The following is a 17,445-nucleotide window of genomic DNA, read 5'->3' as shown; positions in this document are numbered from 1 at the left end:
GAGGATGCCGTTTCTCCGCAGAGAGCAGCAGGCGCTGCGGGAGCTGGCGGAGGAAAACCTGGCCTTCACCAGCTACATCAGGATGCTGCAGTAGGTCGGGTGTGCAGGGCGGGAGGCGGCGCGAGGATCGGGCAGGACACGCTCCTCCCCCGGTGCCGACCCGGCCTTAGGCCGCCGCTCTGGGCAGGTCGACGAATAGGAGACTACGGGAGAGCAACGGCAGCCTGCGCTCAGCCCTGTTGCTGGGCGCCTCCGGGGGCCCCAGAGCGGTGAGCACGGCGGGGGGGGAGGGAACGGGACGGGACGGCGGGGACGGTGCCGGCGGGACCCCTCCCACAACCTGCCCTGCAGCTCGGGGGGCTGCAGCCGGGGACCTCCGGAGCCCCGAGTGTCGGCAGCGGCAGAGCCCCCCGGGAGCCCGTCAATGCTGACACCCCAACCCCGCCAGCCCAAGCCCCTGTTCGGCCCCGCAGCCCCCTCCCACAGCCTCCCCAAGTGTGCTCACAGCAGGTGAGAAGTAAACGCACAGGTGAGGGATCAGCTGCAGCCACCCCTCCCCGAGTACCATGCTGGGCACGGGTCCGGTGGACGGCTCCTTGTGCCCCCAGCAGAGCTCAGCCTGCAGCGAGGACTCGACGTCATCCAGTGACGCCGGTTGCCGGAGCTCAGAGGATGCGCGTTCTGCCAGCCCTGCTCAGGACACACAGGTGCAGGCCCTGCCCGCTGCCCCACCCGACCCACAGACTCGGGTGCCTCACTGTGAGATCTGCCACTCTGCAGGTCCCCCAGGCCGGTGAGGTAGAAGGCTGCTGCCATCCTGCACAACGCTGCTGCAAGAGGAAGCTCTCTGCCTTTGCACCGGAGGTACACAGCAAGTCCCCATCCGGCTCACACGGCCCGGCTGGAAGGGGAAGTGGGGACCCCCCCGGCACTGACGGTCTAACAACTCGCTCCATCTCCCAGGGGTCTGGCACGGGGGAGCAGCCCGTGGCCCCCAGCCCCGTATACCGGCTGGTGCTGGCAGGGGACAGCGGTGCAGGCAAGTCCAGCTTCCTGCTGCGCCTCTGCAGAAACGAGTTCAGAGGTGACATCTCCTCCACGTTAGGTACCAGGGCTGGGACAGAGGGGCTGGGACAGAGGGGCTGGGATAAGTGGGCTGGGGCCTGATGGCTGCCCCGGGCAGGGGTGGACTTCCAGGTGAAGGAGCTGCTGGTGGATGGGGAGCAAACCACACTGCAGATCTGGGACACTGCCGGGCAGGAGAGGTGAGGAGGGCAGCAGTGTCCTCAGCGCAGCCAGGTCTCTGCTGCAGGCCTGGCCCCGCATGGCCCTCACGCGGGCGGTGACACCCCGGCTCCAGGTACCGCAGCATCTCCCGCTCCTACTTCCGTAAGGCCCACGGCGTGCTGCTCCTGTACGACATCAGCTCCCAGAGCAGCTTCCTCAGCGTCCGCCGGTGGATCGAGGACATCGAGGTAACAGGAGGGATCCAACGGCTCCCAGAGCAGGGCCGAGCCTCAGGGCGGGCAGCTTTCAGTAGAACGGCAGGACCCCAAGCCACCCTTCGCTGTCGCAGGGCGCCGGGACCGCACTGCCGCTCATGCTGGTGGGTAATAAGAGCGACCTGCGGGCCGCGCTGCCGGAGACGGCGGGGGTCCACACGGCCCACGGACAGAGGCTGGCCACGGTGAGTAGCTGCTGCTGGGGGCGACCCCCGGAGCTGCTCCCCCGGCCTCCGATTCCAGCCGCTCTCTCTCCAGGCCCATAACTGCCTGTTCTGCGAGACCAGCGCCAAGGACGGCACGAACGTGGTGGAAGCCGTGCTGCACCTCGCCCGGTGAGCGGCGACCAGGGGAGTGGGGACCGCGCGGGCCGAGGGCGGAGCGCCGGGCTGACGCCGCGCCTCGGCCCGCAGAGCAGTGAAGAGGACGGCGGTCTCGGGCAGCGGCGCCCGCCTGGATCTCAGCATCCCCGCCCCGCGGGCCGCCGCGGGCTGCTGCAGGGCCTGACGCGGGAGCGTCGCCTTCGCGTGTCACCCCCCCCCATCCTCCCGCCGCTGTTCCAGGCTCTCACTACAGCCGCTTCCCACTGCATCCGCAGCGCTCCGCTGCCTTCATTCCGCCGGGCTCCCGCAGCAGCTCGCAGATCCGGCGCCGCGGAGGCCCCGCGGCACCGACCGTCCCCGTCGCGGGGCTCACCGCGAGGACGCCGACCCCCCGCCCCCCCCCCGCCGCCGGGCACACGTAGGAGGCCGGGCCTGCAGGTCTCCACGAGCTACTTTAATGGGAGAGCGGCGCTGCCGGGGAGCCCGGCGGGGCGGGGCGGCCCCGGGGCCGCGCAGGGCATCGCTGAGCACCGCCCGCGGGGCACCGCCGCTACTTGTTGCCCTCCTTCTTCTCGTCAGCCTTCTTCTGCTTCTGCTGCATTATCTCCGAGTCCCTGCGGAGAGCGCGGCGCGGCTCACACCGGTGCCCGGCGGGGCCCGCGGGGCGGTGCTGCCGGCACTCACCTCTGCTTGCGGGCGGCGGCCGAGAGCCCGTCGTCGCGCCGTTTGCCCTTGCCCGAATCGCTCTGCTTCTTCAGGTTCTTCTGCCGCGCCAGCTCGCGTTGGTTCCCGCCTGCACGGCGCGGCCCTCAGCTCGGCACGGGTGCCGGGCCCAGGAAAAGGCCCCGCTCCCCCCGCCCACCCCCAGCCCCGCGGTAGTAGAACGCGCAGCCGCCCCCGCTCCGGCCCCGCTCCCACCCCCGCCCCCCGGCGGCGCTGCGCCGCTCCCGGCCCGGCCCGCACTCACGGGTCATGGTGCCGCTCCCTCCCGCCCTCCGCTCCGCCGCCACGTCCCGCACTGCCCCCCCTTCGCCCCGCCCCCGCAGCGCTCTTTAAGGGAGCGCCGCGGCCAATCGCCGCGCCGCGCCCGCCCCCCGCCGCCCTCCCATTGGCGCGCGGTGACGGCCCGGCCCCGCCTGATTGGCCGCGGGCTACGGCCGCCGTTCCGCCGGCGGGGGCGATAACGCCGGGAGCTGCGGCGCAGGCGCGAGGAGCCGCGGGGCCGCGCCCGTGGGCCCGGAGGGCGGGGAGCGCTGCGGTCGCTCCTCCTCCGTGCGCGCGGGGGCGGCGCGGAGCCCCGGTCGCTCGGAGCGCGGTTCCTCGGGCGGGGCCGTTCCCTCTCTGCGGGCAGAGCGGCCGTGAGCGCGGCGCGGAGCCGGGCGGCGCGGCGCGGGTTCGGCCCCACACGCACCCGGAGCTCGGCGGTGGCCGCGGACGGTCGCGGGGCTCCTCGGCGGTGCGGGCGCGGCGCTTGGCCAGGCGGGAGAGCTCCGCGTGCACGGGCTGCGGGAGAGCCGCGGGGCTGCAGCGTCGCTGCGGGAGCGCTTCCGCGGTCCCGCCCCGCCCCGCCCCGCACCTTGCTGGCCGGGTCCAGCTCCAGCGCCCGCCGCAGCACGCGCGCCGCCTCCTCGTCGCGGCCCTCCTCGGCCAGCAGCTGCGGGGGGACAACGGGAGCCGTGCGCGGGGCGGCGGGAAGCGGCGGGGGGAGCCGCGGGGTCGCGGACGCACCTGTCCCCGCCGCAGCAGCGCGGTGCCGTTATCCGGGCTGAGGCGCAGCGCCTCCTCCACGGCCGCCAACGCCTCCGCGCCCCTCTGCAGCCGCCGCGCCGCCGCCGCGCAGTTGTTGAGGCACTTCACGCGCTGCTCCCGCAGCTCCTCTTCGTGCGGCCCGGGCGGGGACGCGGGGCGGCGGTCGACGCCCGTCCCGTCCCGCCGCTCCTCGCCGGACCCTTCGAGGGCGCTCAGTGCCAGGCGGTACGACAGCAGCGCCGCCGCGAAGTCGCCCCGCGCGAAGTGGACGTTTCCGCGCTCCCGTTTCTGCGCGCCCAGGCGGAGGCGGGCGGCGGGCGGCAGCCGCTGCGGGTCGGGGCCGTCGCGCACCTCCAGCAGCGTCACCTCGAAGACCAGCGGCGCCTCGGGGGGCACGTCGGGCTCCCTGCGGGACCGACACCCGCTGTCCCCGCGCCCCCGTCCCGTTGGCCACCCCGGCCCTCCGGTCCTACCTGCCCGCGCGGCCGTAGCCGTAGGAAGAGGCGGCGAGGAAGAAGCAGACCTCCCCGGCCCGCATGGTGGGGACGCCGAGTTCCAGCGCCTGCGGGCACGGAGCACGGGCTGTGCTCGCCGGGCTCTCCGCGCCCCGCGCCCTGCCACCTGCGCTGCCGACCTGCAAGACGTCGCCCTGGCCCGGCACGAAACTGAGCCGCGGGTCCCGCTCCACCAGACCGCCGTCCTCCAGCGCTCCCAGCAATTTCACCGACACCTCCTGGCCTGGCTGCGGCGCGCCTCCCCGCCCGTCCCGCACCACGCGCTTCCGCAGCAGCCGATCCTCTACGGGCAGCATCCCGTGAGAGCCGCTCCGGCCGCGCCGCAGCCCCGCACCCGCCGCCCGGCGCTCACCCGTCACTTCGCTCCAGCCCTCGGCGGCGAAGAGCGGCGCGAAGCCGTCGGGTCCCAGCGCCCCGAGCGCGTCCAGGCGCCGGTAGAAGAGCTGCTCCTCGTCGCGGCACGACGGCACCGCGATGGTGGTGTGCGGCATACGGAACCGGACGCGCCTGCCCCGGCCCGGCCCCCGCAGCCGCTCACCGGCCCCCGCCTCCCCCTCCGGGGAGCCGCCGGCCGAGGCTCCTTGCATGCCCGCCCGTCGCCCCGCCGCCTGCCCGCCGCCGCGAGCCGACCCCGGGCCGGGCGGGCCCGCGCTGCCCGCGTCTCGGCGGCGGCCGCCCGCAGCCCCCAGCCCGCTCCGGGCGCGTCGCCTCCGGCCCTGCAGAGCCGCGACTGCCCGGGGCCGCCCAGAGTCGGGGGCGCCGCCGAGCGCATCCCGCCGCGCCGTTACCTAACGCCGGGAAGCCGCTAAGGGGATTAGCGGTGACGGCAGCGCGTCGCGACGGCAAAAATAGCCGCTTCGGGACGAGCTCCGCCGCGGGAGTCCCGCCGGAACCGGGCAGGTACCGCCTCGGGGCCGCCCCGTCCCGCGCGGCGCCGGCAGCCACGGGGTGAGTGCGGCTGCGGCCGGCGGTATCGGCCCGGGGGTTTCGAGGGTATCGGGTCATCCAGGGCAGGCAGGAGCAGCCGCTCGGGGCGTCGGGACGGGGTAACGCGCCGGCAGGGGTCGGGGGGGCGTTTCTCGTTCCCTGGACTTGTGCCGGTAGGACGGCCTCGCGGGAGGGAGAGGCTCAGCGAGACGCGGCCCGGGCGGGGGATTCCCGCTGGCAGCGCCCGCCGGCGCCGGGAGTCCTCCTGGTTCTCCACTTTCCTCTTCGCGCCGCAGCCGCCACGATCCGCGCCCCGGTGAGCCCCTCGCTGCCGAGCCGGGGGTCAGGGGGTCGCCATGCCCCCCGGGCTTCCGTTGCTGCCCCTCTCGCACTCCGCACTGTGCCGGTGGCATCACGTCAGCGCCCGCTCTGGTGCTGCTGGCGGTTCTGCGATGGCTGCCTGGACGCCTGCAGGGAAGCTGCTCGGCAGAGGGGTTGCACTCGCTCTCTTGAGAGCCTCTCCAACCCCCGCGATTCTGTGATTCCAGAGTCCCAAATCTGCACCCCCACAGCACGGCATAGCAGGAAAATTCTCGTTACTCATTAGCTGGAGAAAAGCCAAGCTGAACATCGAGAACAAGGCCCTGAAGGCTCACTGAAGGAAACCAGACTCACAGTAGGAGGGTGTTGTTCAGCGAGCATCAGCCTGATGTTATGTTTAATGAATTTCCCAAGGACAGGCGATACTTTGGTTTAAGGGGGTCATTTTATTGTTTCACTTCTCCAAATGTACAAAAAAAAAAATTAGAAAATAACCCTACCCCCCACCCCCTCCCAAACCAGAAAACAAACCAGTCTGGAGAGCCCCACAGCAGTGCAGCTAAGAGGCAACAGGAAATTAAACAGAAGTAGACACAGCAGCTGGAGCCCCTCAGCCCTCATAGTCACTGGCTCTCCACAATCCAGAACTGGCCCCAGTCTGCCCAGTGCTTCCCCAATTCACACAGAGCACATCCTGACAAGACGGTGAGTGGGAACTTTACAAATCCTCCTTCGCCTTCTTCTTGGATTTCTTGGCTTTATCTTCCTCCTGCAGCACAGGAGTGCTGGTTGCCTCCCGCTTCAAGTAGCTGATGAAGTCACTCACTTCTCTGCCACCCTGCAGAACACACAAGGCAGTAAGACAGAGCCTGTCCTCACTGTGGACTTTGCCTTTGCTAGGGGAGAGTTTGGGTGCCAGCCAGGAGACCAAGCTAACTGCAAGCAGAGCTCTCTCTTGTGGGTCTGCAGCAGCACAGTCCCAGCAGGGACCACCACGTGTTCCCTGGGTAATGGGACAGAGTGCCAGGCACAACTCCAGAGAGACTCCACGTTATTTGGGCACCTGGATTCTACCTCATCACTTCACAAAGCCCCAGGAGTTGCATGCATGACACTCACCTCATACTTCTTTGGACTCTGCTTCTTGCCAGCTGGAGCAAAATAGATGGTGGGGAAGCTGGGGAAGAGAGAACAGGTGTCTGAGCTCATGATGTGCTGCTTTTTTCAGGCCCTGTCCTTCAGACCACCACTGAAAGGACCTGCACCCTTGCTCTAGTTTTACATGGCAACAAGAAAACCAGCTCTTAAGCCAGTGTATATGGCATCCAAAAGCCTTATCTGCACAGCTGGCTGAGCACAACTACAGTCAGGTTTGCTAGCTTTCAGAAAAGCAATTCCAGTGTTATTTTTGCACCACCAAGACCAGAATCACAGCAAATTCAAGAGAAAGGCTCAGTGAGACAAGCTTATAGGTATGGCAAGGACACCATAGGAGCAGAACAGATGTATGCAATTCCCTGTCCATACCCCCCTTCTCCCCAGGAACCTCCATCAGATCAGCAGAGGATGCTGGTCAGAGACAGAAGCCTGAACCCGTGTCTGCTGACACAGCGGTCCAACAGAAGCAGCACCTACCCTCTGACTTCATATGGAGAAGGCACATCGTTGGCTGTAGCATCCATTTTGGCAATGACAATATTGGGGTCTTTACTGAGCTGTTGGGAAAGCACATTAATAACCAACCTGCAGCAGTTAACAGCAAAACTATCGACATGTAAGGTAGGATTTCACAGGACAGCATGTACCGTGCACAAACAGTTGAATAAAATTTATTCTAAAGAGTTTTCTTCTGCTTCAGCAGGGGCACAGGGAACTAAGCTCCTCCTCATTCACTTGTATGCAGCACAGATCTCCCAAAGAATACCAGACTAAGTCAGTAGCTGCAACTCCTAAGGAATGCTGACCCCAGAGGCACTGTGTGCCACGAATCTTTGAGAAAGCAAACTGTGAGTGTAAGCAGTGCCCAAGTAGGAAGGGTACCTGACAGCCACACAGGAAAAAGTTGGTCAGATCTGCAAAGACGTGTTTACACCTGCACTGAAAGCATCATCTGATGGAAGGACAGCAGTGTCATGCAGTCCATAGTCATACCACAGTCAGAGCAAAAAGCCCAAAAAGGAACTTCTCCACCCAAGGACTAAATAAGGCAACACTGACAAAATATTACCACCAAGCCAGCCACCACAAAACCAGCTCAGTTACTGCCACGCTCCAGATCCTGCTCATGCACTTCTGCATCTACAGGAGATGGCAAACAGTGAAGTCCTCAGGAAGGCACAGTTATACCATTACAGTGTCAAGCTTGGAGAGACACAATATGCAGAACTCTTTAGTGCTGCAAAGCTGTCACGTACACTTGCAATAGAGACTCCGACCTACCTTCTCTCCCAGCTCTTTGTATTTGGGCTCCAGATTCTTGCAGTGGCCACACCAGGGTGCATAAAACTCTATCAGGACATCTTTGTCTTCTGCATTAACAATTTCATCAAAGTTCTCAGCAACCACCACCTGAAAGGGTTTGATCACACAAAGTTTGGACTTCTAAGTCAACAGTGAGGCTGTACCACGACATGCTATGGCCCAGAAAGCCTGGCCTCCCACTGCACTAGGCTGTGCACTTTGTCTACATAGCGAGCACCAGGCCGACCAAACTCACAGCTCTTCACCAAGCAGCATCTTGAGCAAGCAGGCAACAGCCTGTGGTAAGATACTGGCACCGCCTGCAAGTGAGTTTTGGACACTGTAACACCGCAGGAGAAAGGCAGAATAATTCATTTCTTAATCCCAGCAGGCTCCAGGCTAAAGAATGAGTTTAGCTGTATTTGCTGAGGTCATCCCAACCCATACACAAATAAGCAGTGCAGCTTCACTCCATTTAAGACCCTCATCTGATTGTAAAGCCACGGGAATGCTTTCCTTAGGGCAGATTCCAGTGGGATGAACAAGCAGTAGGAATTAAACCCTTCTCTTAAGCTGATGAGATGAACACGTAAGACCTTAGGAACTGAGCTGTTGTGACCGGCTTCAAAGCCGTTCCATGGGGGAGGCACAAGTCAAGATAACAGAACCCCTGTAAATCTCAATGATCCTGCACTTGCAGAGAGCATCCCGAGTGGGCTCGTGCAGGACTAACTATGCTGAGAGGAAAGCATGGAACCAAAACTGCAAGCTGAGTTTCTTCAGCTCAGAAGTGCAACATAGAAGGGAATGAATTCTTTTTCTATACCACACCACAGACTTCAAGGTGCCACAGCAGTGCACGTGCAGCAAGGTATGCTGGCATACAACTGGAAGCTGCTGCTGAGGTGTTTTTCATCACTGGCAGCGGCTTTCGCCTCCCTTGGTACAACACTCACCTTCACAGGGCCATCATTGTTTTCAGGGACAGGCTCTGATTTCAGGTACTTTTTCAAGTTGCCATCAAAGTAATCTTGCAAGAATCTCTCCAGAGCCTTTCCGTCACGGCTGAAAGCAAAGTGACATTTTATAGCCACCATGACACACACGGGATGAGAGGAAAACCTTCAGGGCTGATTTAACCTCCTTCCACCCACATAACAGATGCCACCTGCATCTGTGAGAGCACCACCCTGGGGCCAGCTTAGAACAAGCACAACAGACACCACTAGACTCTTGGCAGGAGCCTAGGTGCACATCTCAGTCTAGGTTTCAGGCCTTCAGAGCACCCTTAGATTTCTTCTTTTCCAAAGGAATGTACAGCTGTTCCCACCCGTGCCCTGTACCAAATCTTAATTCCTAGGCAGACATTACATAAAGTTACAGAATTAAGCTGAAGACATTTAAAGACAGGACAGGCTCCAGAGGGCAAGAAAGCACACTGGACAACTAAGAACCTTTCTGACCCAGCAGTCATTTCTTCCAGCAGGAAGATCCAGCTTTCCTATTTCCTCCAAGCTAATGAACAATTCCTTGGTCACAGCCTCCCCGAGTCTATCAAGCAAGAGGCAACACTGCTAACATGCAAAAACTTACGAGAATTCTTCCTGCATGACATATTTATCTCCTTTAGCTGTTCTGATGGCAACAACAGGAGCCTCACCCACGCTGTTGTCTAGACCGAATTCTGACAGCTCGTGGCCAAAAGTTTTCCGGCCAGCAACAGCAAATGACAGTTTGTGACCAGCATCCAAGAACTTCTTTGCAATCATCATAACTCTGAAGAAAAAAAAAGGAGACAAAAAGCAGAAAACAAAGCATGATTCCTTGGAACATTATCTCCCACATGAGATCACACCTTTCAAGTTGAGGAACACACCAGACAAGGAGTTCAATGGTGTGAGTGAAGCAATGCATTCCACACAGGAAAGTCCTCTAGGAACAGCGTTAAGAAGCAAAGCTCGTTTATTCTGAACACAGCCTGAGAAAACGTCAGGTGTACTTTTCTTTTTTTTAAACCCATCAGCTTGATCACTAAAGAATACAAAGGGTAGAATGCCACATAATCTTACCAAGGAAATTTCAGTTTAAAATAGATAATCCACTAGACATCCAAAAACAAGTCTCCGGGTTCTCAAACCAATGCCTTGAGCAGCAAGCACAGTACTCTCAGTTAGAAACCCAGCGGGGATTTTTCCACGGCAGAATAATTGCCAGGAGTGTAAGGAGCTCTAAGCTGAGCCACAGACCACCACCAGCACAGGGATCGAGCGAGAGCAGCCCCACGCCGCCCAGCCCCACGTACCGGTTGCGCCAGTAGTTGGAGCCCTTTGCATTCTTCTCATAATCCACATCGTAGTAGGCCACCAACAGATCTCTCCCCTGGATCAAGTCCTTGTTGTCTTCAGTCATGTGTGGACAGATACCAAAGCTATCAATGAGACAGAGGTCAGCAGCTTTGACTTCGCTCTCCGGATCCCATCACCTCCACAGTGGCCCCAATACAGCGCGCTCGACTCCCACCAACAGTGCTTAATATCAGTCACCACCATGACTGACACATTTTGCCCACTCACACACCGTATTATTTCCAGTCAAATCTCCATCTCTAGCCACAGCTTCAATTAACGCACCTGATCTAAGGTTTAAGACTTCTCAGGAAGTATGTATTTCTTTTGAACAGAAGCCTGGTTGCTTCAACAGAGAGAACAGATATCACCAACCCACCAGTATTTCCAGAAAGGAGGGAGACAGCCCAAAGGGAACGGTGTAAGCAAGACAGCCCTTCTGGACGCTAAGCACAAGTAGCAGCTAAGCTTGGTAGAGAAAATGAGCTCTGAAAAGGATGGAACCCAATTTGGGATGGACTCTAGCCTGCCCTGTCGTCCAGCAAGGAACCACTCACATGTTCTCCTGGATAAACTTCTTGATCTTTGCACTGGTGATTTTGTCTTCAGTGTAGCTGACAGTGCTCTCCTCAAACTTGTTTGCCAGCCGTGAAGGTCGGAACAGGACCACACCCCTGAGAGGAAGCAGATAGCATGAGGCCATTCAAAGCATTCCTGGGATGTCAAGGGGCAGCAGCAAGAAGAGATGAGGATTCAGCCTCCACTGACCACCCTCATTAACACCCACAGGCACGGCAAAGCAGACTGCTTCCTTGGTAGCACTACTGCACCAGATGTGCCTGCCAGGCTGTTTCTCATTATTCAGACAGGCCATGGCCTCCAGCAACAAGAAACTAGAAAGAACAAGCAGTGGGGATGCAAAACACCTGTTGAGATACTTCCCATGTGGAGGGGAACACTAATCCTCTGGATCCTGCAACCGTTCTATCACACCCAAACTCTTGCCAACGCGCCGCCGGCAGCTGGGAAAGCAGCAATACCTGACAGCATGCTCAGAAGGTTATTAACTGGAATTATTTTGTTCCAGTTGCCTTAAGAAAAAAATCTTTAAGAACTTACTCTCCATCTTCCTCGTACTTCTGCACCAACTGCTCCTCACTGGTGTGTGCAAAACGGTAGTTGTCTCTCAAGTTGTTGGCAGCTTTCATGAATTCAGAATAAGCGTCGCCAGAAGCATCTCTAAAGAAGCCTGCAGCAGAAAGGCAGATGGGGACCTCAAACCAACTCAGCAGCAGTTCCCGTGCAGCTCATCATGTCTCTACAGTGCACCAAAAGCTGTGTGCTGAACCAAGGTCCTCAGTGCACATCCAGGCCTCGGTCCATTCTTAGTGGAACACTTACACACTGCTTGCCTTCCACCAGCAGCGAGCTGCTCAACAATGAGAAATTCAGCTAAAGGAGAGCTACCTGCTGAGCACTGCAACTTCCATCTGCAGTCATATGTGACACTGTTAGTGGCAGCACTCGTAGCCAGTGGTACGTAACAGAAATAAGCTCAGGAGTGCTGCTCGATACTCGGCCCGCTCCATTTGTATGATGATGCCTGACCCGCACGAAGGAGAGCTGCTATTGCCACTCGTAAACCACGATCAAATGAGACACGGATGATGAATACCATCACAGCAGGATTGCTGGAAATCCAAAGCTACCTCTTGTCAGGCAGCCAAAAGAGCAACACGCTTAAAAAACAAAAAACCTACAGTCCAGGAGTTCTGAAAGAGTCAAAGAGCCACAGGAAAAAAAAGTTGGAGCGAATCCCCAGAGGTCACCAAGTCCAACCTCCTCAAAGCAGAGCCAGCTTACAAATCAGGTCAAGTCGCTCAGAACTTTTTCCAAACGAGTTCTGAAAGATCTCCAAGATTGAACGTTTTGAAGCACCTCTGGTCACTTGTTCTGGCTTTTCCTTCCTGCCATGAAAGGCTTTTTGCTCACACCCACCTGGAACTTCCCTTACTACACTTTAGGACACTGCCTCTTCTCTTATCACAGCACATTCGCAACACATCTTCCAGGGTCAGATGCAGTTTAAACTCTCACCCATTCTACTCACCCACTACAGAAGCATCTTTATCACCGATGAATTTCTCAAAATCAGCCACGGAACTGAGAGCCACTGAAGCAGGTCCCGCCTGTTTCTTGAGATGACTGACAATTCCATCTTAAAATAAAAGCGAGCCATTGAAGGGATCGATACAAAGCTTCACCAGACACTTTTCAAGTTCCCTAAAACAAAAGCCATTTCTGACAATTCTTCTACCAGCCCCCAAGCCAAGTGGCCCAATGGTGACACAATAAGCAGGGCATGAACTGAAAGTTTGTCATCAGCACCTTTTCTTCACCTTCATCACATTGAAAAACTCATCTTAGAAACACAGGGATTTTCAGAGCACTGCCCTGGTAAAAACATTTTCCCAACACTCTCCTGCCAAGAGCTGCACACCCATTACTAATGTGTCACAGAACATTGCACTGTGAGAAGTGATTCACTACATAAAAAACTGACCAGGAAACTGAAAACCTCCTCACTGCTGCAGGAGTGCAGAGATTACAAAGTTACTTGTAATAGGAAGTTAATGGCGTAAGATCTCCCCTGGAGCATTTTCCACGCACCACCCATCATGGATACCATGCTTTAAAGATAATCTGGAAGCCTCTTCCTATAAGGGAGAGTTTTAAGTGCTATTAAACATCCAGCGCTCTTCCAACAGAAGGAGTTCTGGGAAGGGCAAGGTGTGCATGTGAGTGCAATCCTTCTTTGTACCTCTCCATACATCTCGCTTTTCTGAAACAAAGACTGTTCTGTGTGGGCCTGCCTTCTAGCACTACTTCAGCAAGCAAGATGCAGACAGATGCCCACAAGCCCTCACCCGCCGTCCTGGGCCCATCATAGGTTCCTGACTCTTCTCCATCTCGAAAAATCTTCAGGGTGGGATATCCACTGACTCCATACTTGTTGCAGGTGTTTGAATTCGCTGTACAGTCAACCTAAGAGAAAAGAAATATTGCTACTCAACGATTTATCAACCTGTACACCCAAGCAAAAGCAGCTTTGCCACTGCACACGTTTTCACATGTAGCTTGGAAAACTGAAGGGCTTGAAAACTCTCACATGCTTTTAATCAGGGCTGGATTCCTTCCACATAAAATGTAAAGATCTGAGAAACACCTGTGAGACCCAAGTCTATAAGATCAGAAGCCAGGCCCAACATGAAACCAAGCGGCCCATGGGTGATGCAGTACACAGCCTGTCACTGAGACGTCAGCACTGCACAGCACACAGCGTGTAACAGCACAGCTGCGTTAAGAGGCACAGGAAAGATTTAAGGAAACACACAGGAAACTAAGTAGCTGCAACTTTGAGATGCCTTCCCCACTACAATACTAGAAAGGGTAGATTCTTGTCGTTGACGAGAGGCTTAACAGGAATCGACCTGTTAAGAATTTTTAGCATCTTACCAATACTGAAGGTTTCAGCAACAGCTGAAGCAAACAAAAGTCTGGAGGAATCCATGTCAACTTCCCATAAAGAAAGCATCAGACCCTTAATTAGCAAAATCACACAAGATTCCTGGAGGAAAAGGTGGTTCTTTAACAAAGCTCCTTACTGCGTAAGGCAAGGGACACACCGCAACTACTGAGTACAGCAATTCTTGGACTGAGACTGTACAGCTCCCCCCATTCGAGCCCTCTCCCAGCCAGCAGCACACGCCCATCTCACAGCCTCAACACCGGCCGCAGCCCTCAATATCAGACCGTTCCTGGCGCTTGAGTCTTCGAGAAGCCGCAGCGCATCACAGCTTTGAGCCACGGGCAGGTCGGCTGCACAGCCCGGCAGAGACCCTAACAGCACGGCTTCTCCACCCGCAGCAGCCATGAAGCCACGGGACTCGGGCAGAGCCGCAGCCGCCCCTCACCTTCACGAGCGGGACGATCCCCTTCAGTCTGGTCGCGGCCGCCTCGTATTCCGGCGCCAGCCGCTTGCAGTGCCCGCACCTGGGGGGAGGAGGAGGAGGAGCGTAAGGTCCGCCGCAACGCCTCGGCCCGCCCCGCCCCCGCATTCGCCCCCGGCCCGGCCCCGCAGCCCCGGCTCTGCCCGCCGCCCCTCACCAGGGCGCGAAGAACTCCACGAGCACCAGTCCCGGGCGCTCGGCCAGGCCGCTCTCGAAATCGGCGTCGCTGAGCTCCACCACGTCGGAGGCGCCTGCGGAGAAGGCGAGGAGCGGGAGGAGCAGCAGCGTGGCGGGCGGCGGCCGAGGCACGGACATGGCGAGCGGCCGTGCAGAGCTGCGCTCCCTCCTCGGCGGCGACGGCGGGTGAACAGGCGCCGGGGGCCGCAGGCCGGAAGTCCCGCCTCCGCAGCCGGATCTGCCGTGTGGCAGCTCCCCATTGGGCACCGCGCCTTACGTCACGAGAGCCGCGACCAATGGGCTGCCGAAAGGGAGGGGGGGGAACCGCAGCGGCCGCCCCGCCTCCGCGGGCCGCTGGGTCCCGGTGCAGGCCGGGCCGCGAGGGGGCGGCGTGGGGCGCTGGGCCGCGCGTGGTCGGCGGTCAGCGGTCCGCGGTTGGCCCGCTCCGCCCTGCCCGGGCCTCGGCGGGGGCAGAGGCGTCCATCCCTGCGGGCGCCGCTGCAGAAAAGCGTTTCGGCACACTGGTGCGCATCCCAGTCCGGCAGGCAGTCGCAGAGACTGCGCGCGGAGCGGATGATCGTGCTGGGCAAGCAGCGCCTCGGCTGGAGCCGGAGTTCGCGCAGGGTCCCTTCCTCAGCCGTGCTGTGTGATCCCGGGGCGGCTGCCGGAGGCACGGCCCAGCCCGATCCCGGCCCCGGCTCTGCGAAGTTGCCTGCGCTGCCTCAGCACTGGCGCCCCGTTAAGGGGTTTTAGGGACAGCCTGGCAAGCTGTGCAGCAGTTGGCTTTCTCTCGCAGTGTTGTAGTGCCCCGCGTGCTTTTCCAGGGGTGCTGGCGCGGCCAAATTTGTTTGGTGCCGCCTCTGCCGCTTGGCTCCCACCTCCCAGGAGCTGCTTCATGTCTACGCACTCCACACACACGCCGCAAGAAGCGGAGCAGGCTGATGCGCTGGGATCATCACCAGTTGGTCTGCATTGCTGCCCGCCACACCAAGAGCTTCATCTCCCTATACAAGTACAGCCGCACTGAGATCCGAGAGCCGCTTCCTCTCCTCATCCCAAGGATAAGCGGTTCCTGCTCAGTGTCCTCCCACAGCTGCCTTGACAGTGCGCATGGGACTGCTTGCTCTACAGCTCGGGGTGTGTTGGGTTGTGCTGCCAGCACAGAGCCTGCTGTACAGAAGCAGCATTTGTCTGGAGGTGGATGAGCAAGAACTCATCCACAACAAATCAGTGCTCAGCTCCAACCCAAGCCAGCATGGAGCAACAGCCCCTCCTCCTGATGCGTCCTATCACATCCTTTTCAGGACCTAATGCCACAAACCCGAGCCTTTGCCCCCAGCTCTCAGGCCCATGCACTGCTTTCTGCCACAGCTGGTCTGGCATCTCTGCTGGACTTGGTGGGACAGTCCTCAGCACCAGTGTTTCTGTTTCCCCATTTGTTTCTCTTGGGCAGGTGTCCTCCTGCACTCACCCTGTAACCCAGCAAGGAGAAACCCAGCTGACAGCAACTGTCACAGGCCTCACATTACAGAGCCATTTTCTTCTTGCAGTAGCTTTCCCCATGCTCTGCAGGCTGGATGAATGGCTTAGATTGATCCAGGATATCTGGAAGATTCCCACTATAAACAAGATCACCAGTGGAGCCTGCGCTGTGGTCTGGATGCTGATTGTGTCTTTCCTCTTGCAGAATGTTGTTGCAGCCATCACTGGTGAGTGCTGGGCCAGACTCAGCCACCGATCCCCCCGTACTCCCCAGACACCTCGAAGGGCGCTGCTCTGTAGGAGGAGGAGGACGCCTTCAGATAAACGAGGGCGGCCGGGCCGCTGCTCCCGCCGCCGTCGCTCCGTTACTCCGGGACCCGCTGCTCCGCGCCGCCCCGGTGCCGGCAGAGGGCGCTGCGGGGCTGCCCGGTAGCGCGGGCGGGGTGCGGGCACGGCCGGGCCCAGCCTACCCGCTCCAGCGGGCTGCCAGGGGGCTGAGCCGGGACCCGGCGCTGCGCACCGACCCGCTGCCGACTGCCCAGGGCTGGGCCCGGCCGGTGGGGGGAACGTGGGGCCGTGCTGAGGGGCGTCTGCTGGGCTGCGTGTGGGAAGCTGCGGCAGCTTTTGGATGCTGTCCACGCTGGGGATCTGTGCGGGGTGCGGGCGGGCGGGGCCGTGCCGTGCCGTGCCGTGCCGTGCCGTGCCGACCACCCACCGTGTGCCGCTGTGCTGCGGCTGCCGCAGACCCCGCGCTTGGGCCGCCCGGGCACCGAGCGGGGAGAGCCGGGGCTGCGGGACCGCGAGCCGCCTGCTGGTGGTGCTCTGCGGGCGGCCGAGATGCGGAGCCGAGACAGCTGGGAGCCCGGCTGCTCGCCGGGTCATAGCGCGCAGGTTTGCAAGGGAACGGCTGGCGCCTGGCCCCGCTGCCCGGTTCGTGCTGCTCCTCGGGCCGTGCCCAGCAGGAGCTCCTTTCCGCTGCCTCCTGCCCAAACCCAGGCCTCCAAGGGCTGTTCTGCGGACAGCAGCACTGTGCTATCCCCGAGCAGAGCTGTGTGTGTGCGTGAGTGCTGTGAAGGGCTCCCATCAGCAGGGGGGACACGAGCCCTTCCCGTGGATCACCAGGCTGGCGCGCTCTGCTCTGATGGTGCTTTCTTTCCTGCAGGCAGAAACAGAGACGGAGCCAGGCCCCAGCTTGGCACTCCTCTGCCTGCCTGCAGCTTGCTGTGAGAATCCCCCAGCAAACTGGTGATGTGCACCCGGCCCTGCTCCCTGCATGCCTGCAGCAATGCCAGGAACGTTTTCCCAAGTCTCTCCTGTCCTATCCTGCTGCTAGCTGTCCCCAGGCTTCCCGCCCCACGGCCACTGGGTCCCCTCAGGCCTATTACCCCACAGAAGCAGTGACCTGGGAAAATCCAGGGAGAGCTGCTTGAAGATACCTAGACCCATCTGTGTGCCTCTCTGCAGGCACAGGGCCGGGTGCGGTAAGGAGCAGAGAGAGCCAGGGCTACAGCAGCACATGTTTATGGGGTCTGACCTGGCTCTGTGCGTAACAGCGCAGGGACATGCTGGGCACAGTGATGTTATAAGCTATGGGGAAGCTGGGTTCCGCAGGGCTGGTGCTGCCTCGGTGTGGA

At 60.1% G+C, this 17,445-nt stretch overlaps 3 protein-coding genes across 3 annotated transcripts; 1 reads left to right on the top strand and 2 right to left on the bottom strand.

Annotated features, from left to right (window-relative positions):
* Nucleotides 1-4: 4 nt before the first annotated feature.
* Nucleotides 5-1,841, top strand: LOC306950720 (ras and EF-hand domain-containing protein-like; the record flags this gene model as incomplete). Its single annotated transcript, XM_079541080.1, has 7 exons — nucleotides 5-90; nucleotides 188-269; nucleotides 964-1,105; nucleotides 1,184-1,265; nucleotides 1,361-1,475; nucleotides 1,577-1,687; nucleotides 1,761-1,841. 7 exons carry the CDS (start codon nucleotides 5-7, stop codon nucleotides 1,839-1,841), a joined length of 699 nt encoding a protein of 232 aa, XP_079397206.1.
* Nucleotides 1,842-2,266: 425 nt separating this feature from the next.
* SERF2 (small EDRK-rich factor 2) lies at nucleotides 2,267-2,811 on the bottom strand. The gene is made up of 3 exons (XM_079540734.1): nucleotides 2,793-2,811; nucleotides 2,510-2,618; nucleotides 2,267-2,439 (listed from the first exon to the last, which is right to left on the bottom strand). The coding sequence occupies exons 1-3, from the start codon at nucleotides 2,797-2,799 to the stop codon at nucleotides 2,376-2,378; spliced, it is 180 nt and encodes a 59-aa protein (XP_079396860.1). The 5' UTR covers nucleotides 2,800-2,811; the 3' UTR covers nucleotides 2,267-2,375.
* Nucleotides 2,812-6,055: 3,244 nt separating this feature from the next.
* PDIA3 (protein disulfide isomerase family A member 3) lies at nucleotides 6,056-14,467 on the bottom strand (the record flags this gene model as incomplete). Its single annotated transcript, XM_079541203.1, has 13 exons — nucleotides 6,056-6,175; nucleotides 6,457-6,514; nucleotides 6,973-7,052; nucleotides 7,777-7,905; nucleotides 8,754-8,862; nucleotides 9,391-9,573; nucleotides 10,100-10,225; nucleotides 10,700-10,816; nucleotides 11,262-11,391; nucleotides 12,253-12,360; nucleotides 13,070-13,187; nucleotides 14,117-14,195; nucleotides 14,310-14,467. The coding sequence occupies 13 exons, from the start codon at nucleotides 14,465-14,467 to the stop codon at nucleotides 6,056-6,058; spliced, it is 1,515 nt and encodes a 504-aa protein (XP_079397329.1).
* Between the last annotated feature and the right edge of the window lie 2,978 nt (nucleotides 14,468-17,445).

The sequence above is a fragment of the Tetrao urogallus genome, assembly GCF_951394365.1.
Source record: "Tetrao urogallus genome assembly, chromosome: 11".
NCBI lineage: Eukaryota > Metazoa > Chordata > Aves > Galliformes > Phasianidae > Tetrao > Tetrao urogallus.
The sequence above is the reverse complement of the archived record's forward strand: the minus strand, read 5'-3'. Positions and strand labels throughout refer to the sequence as shown.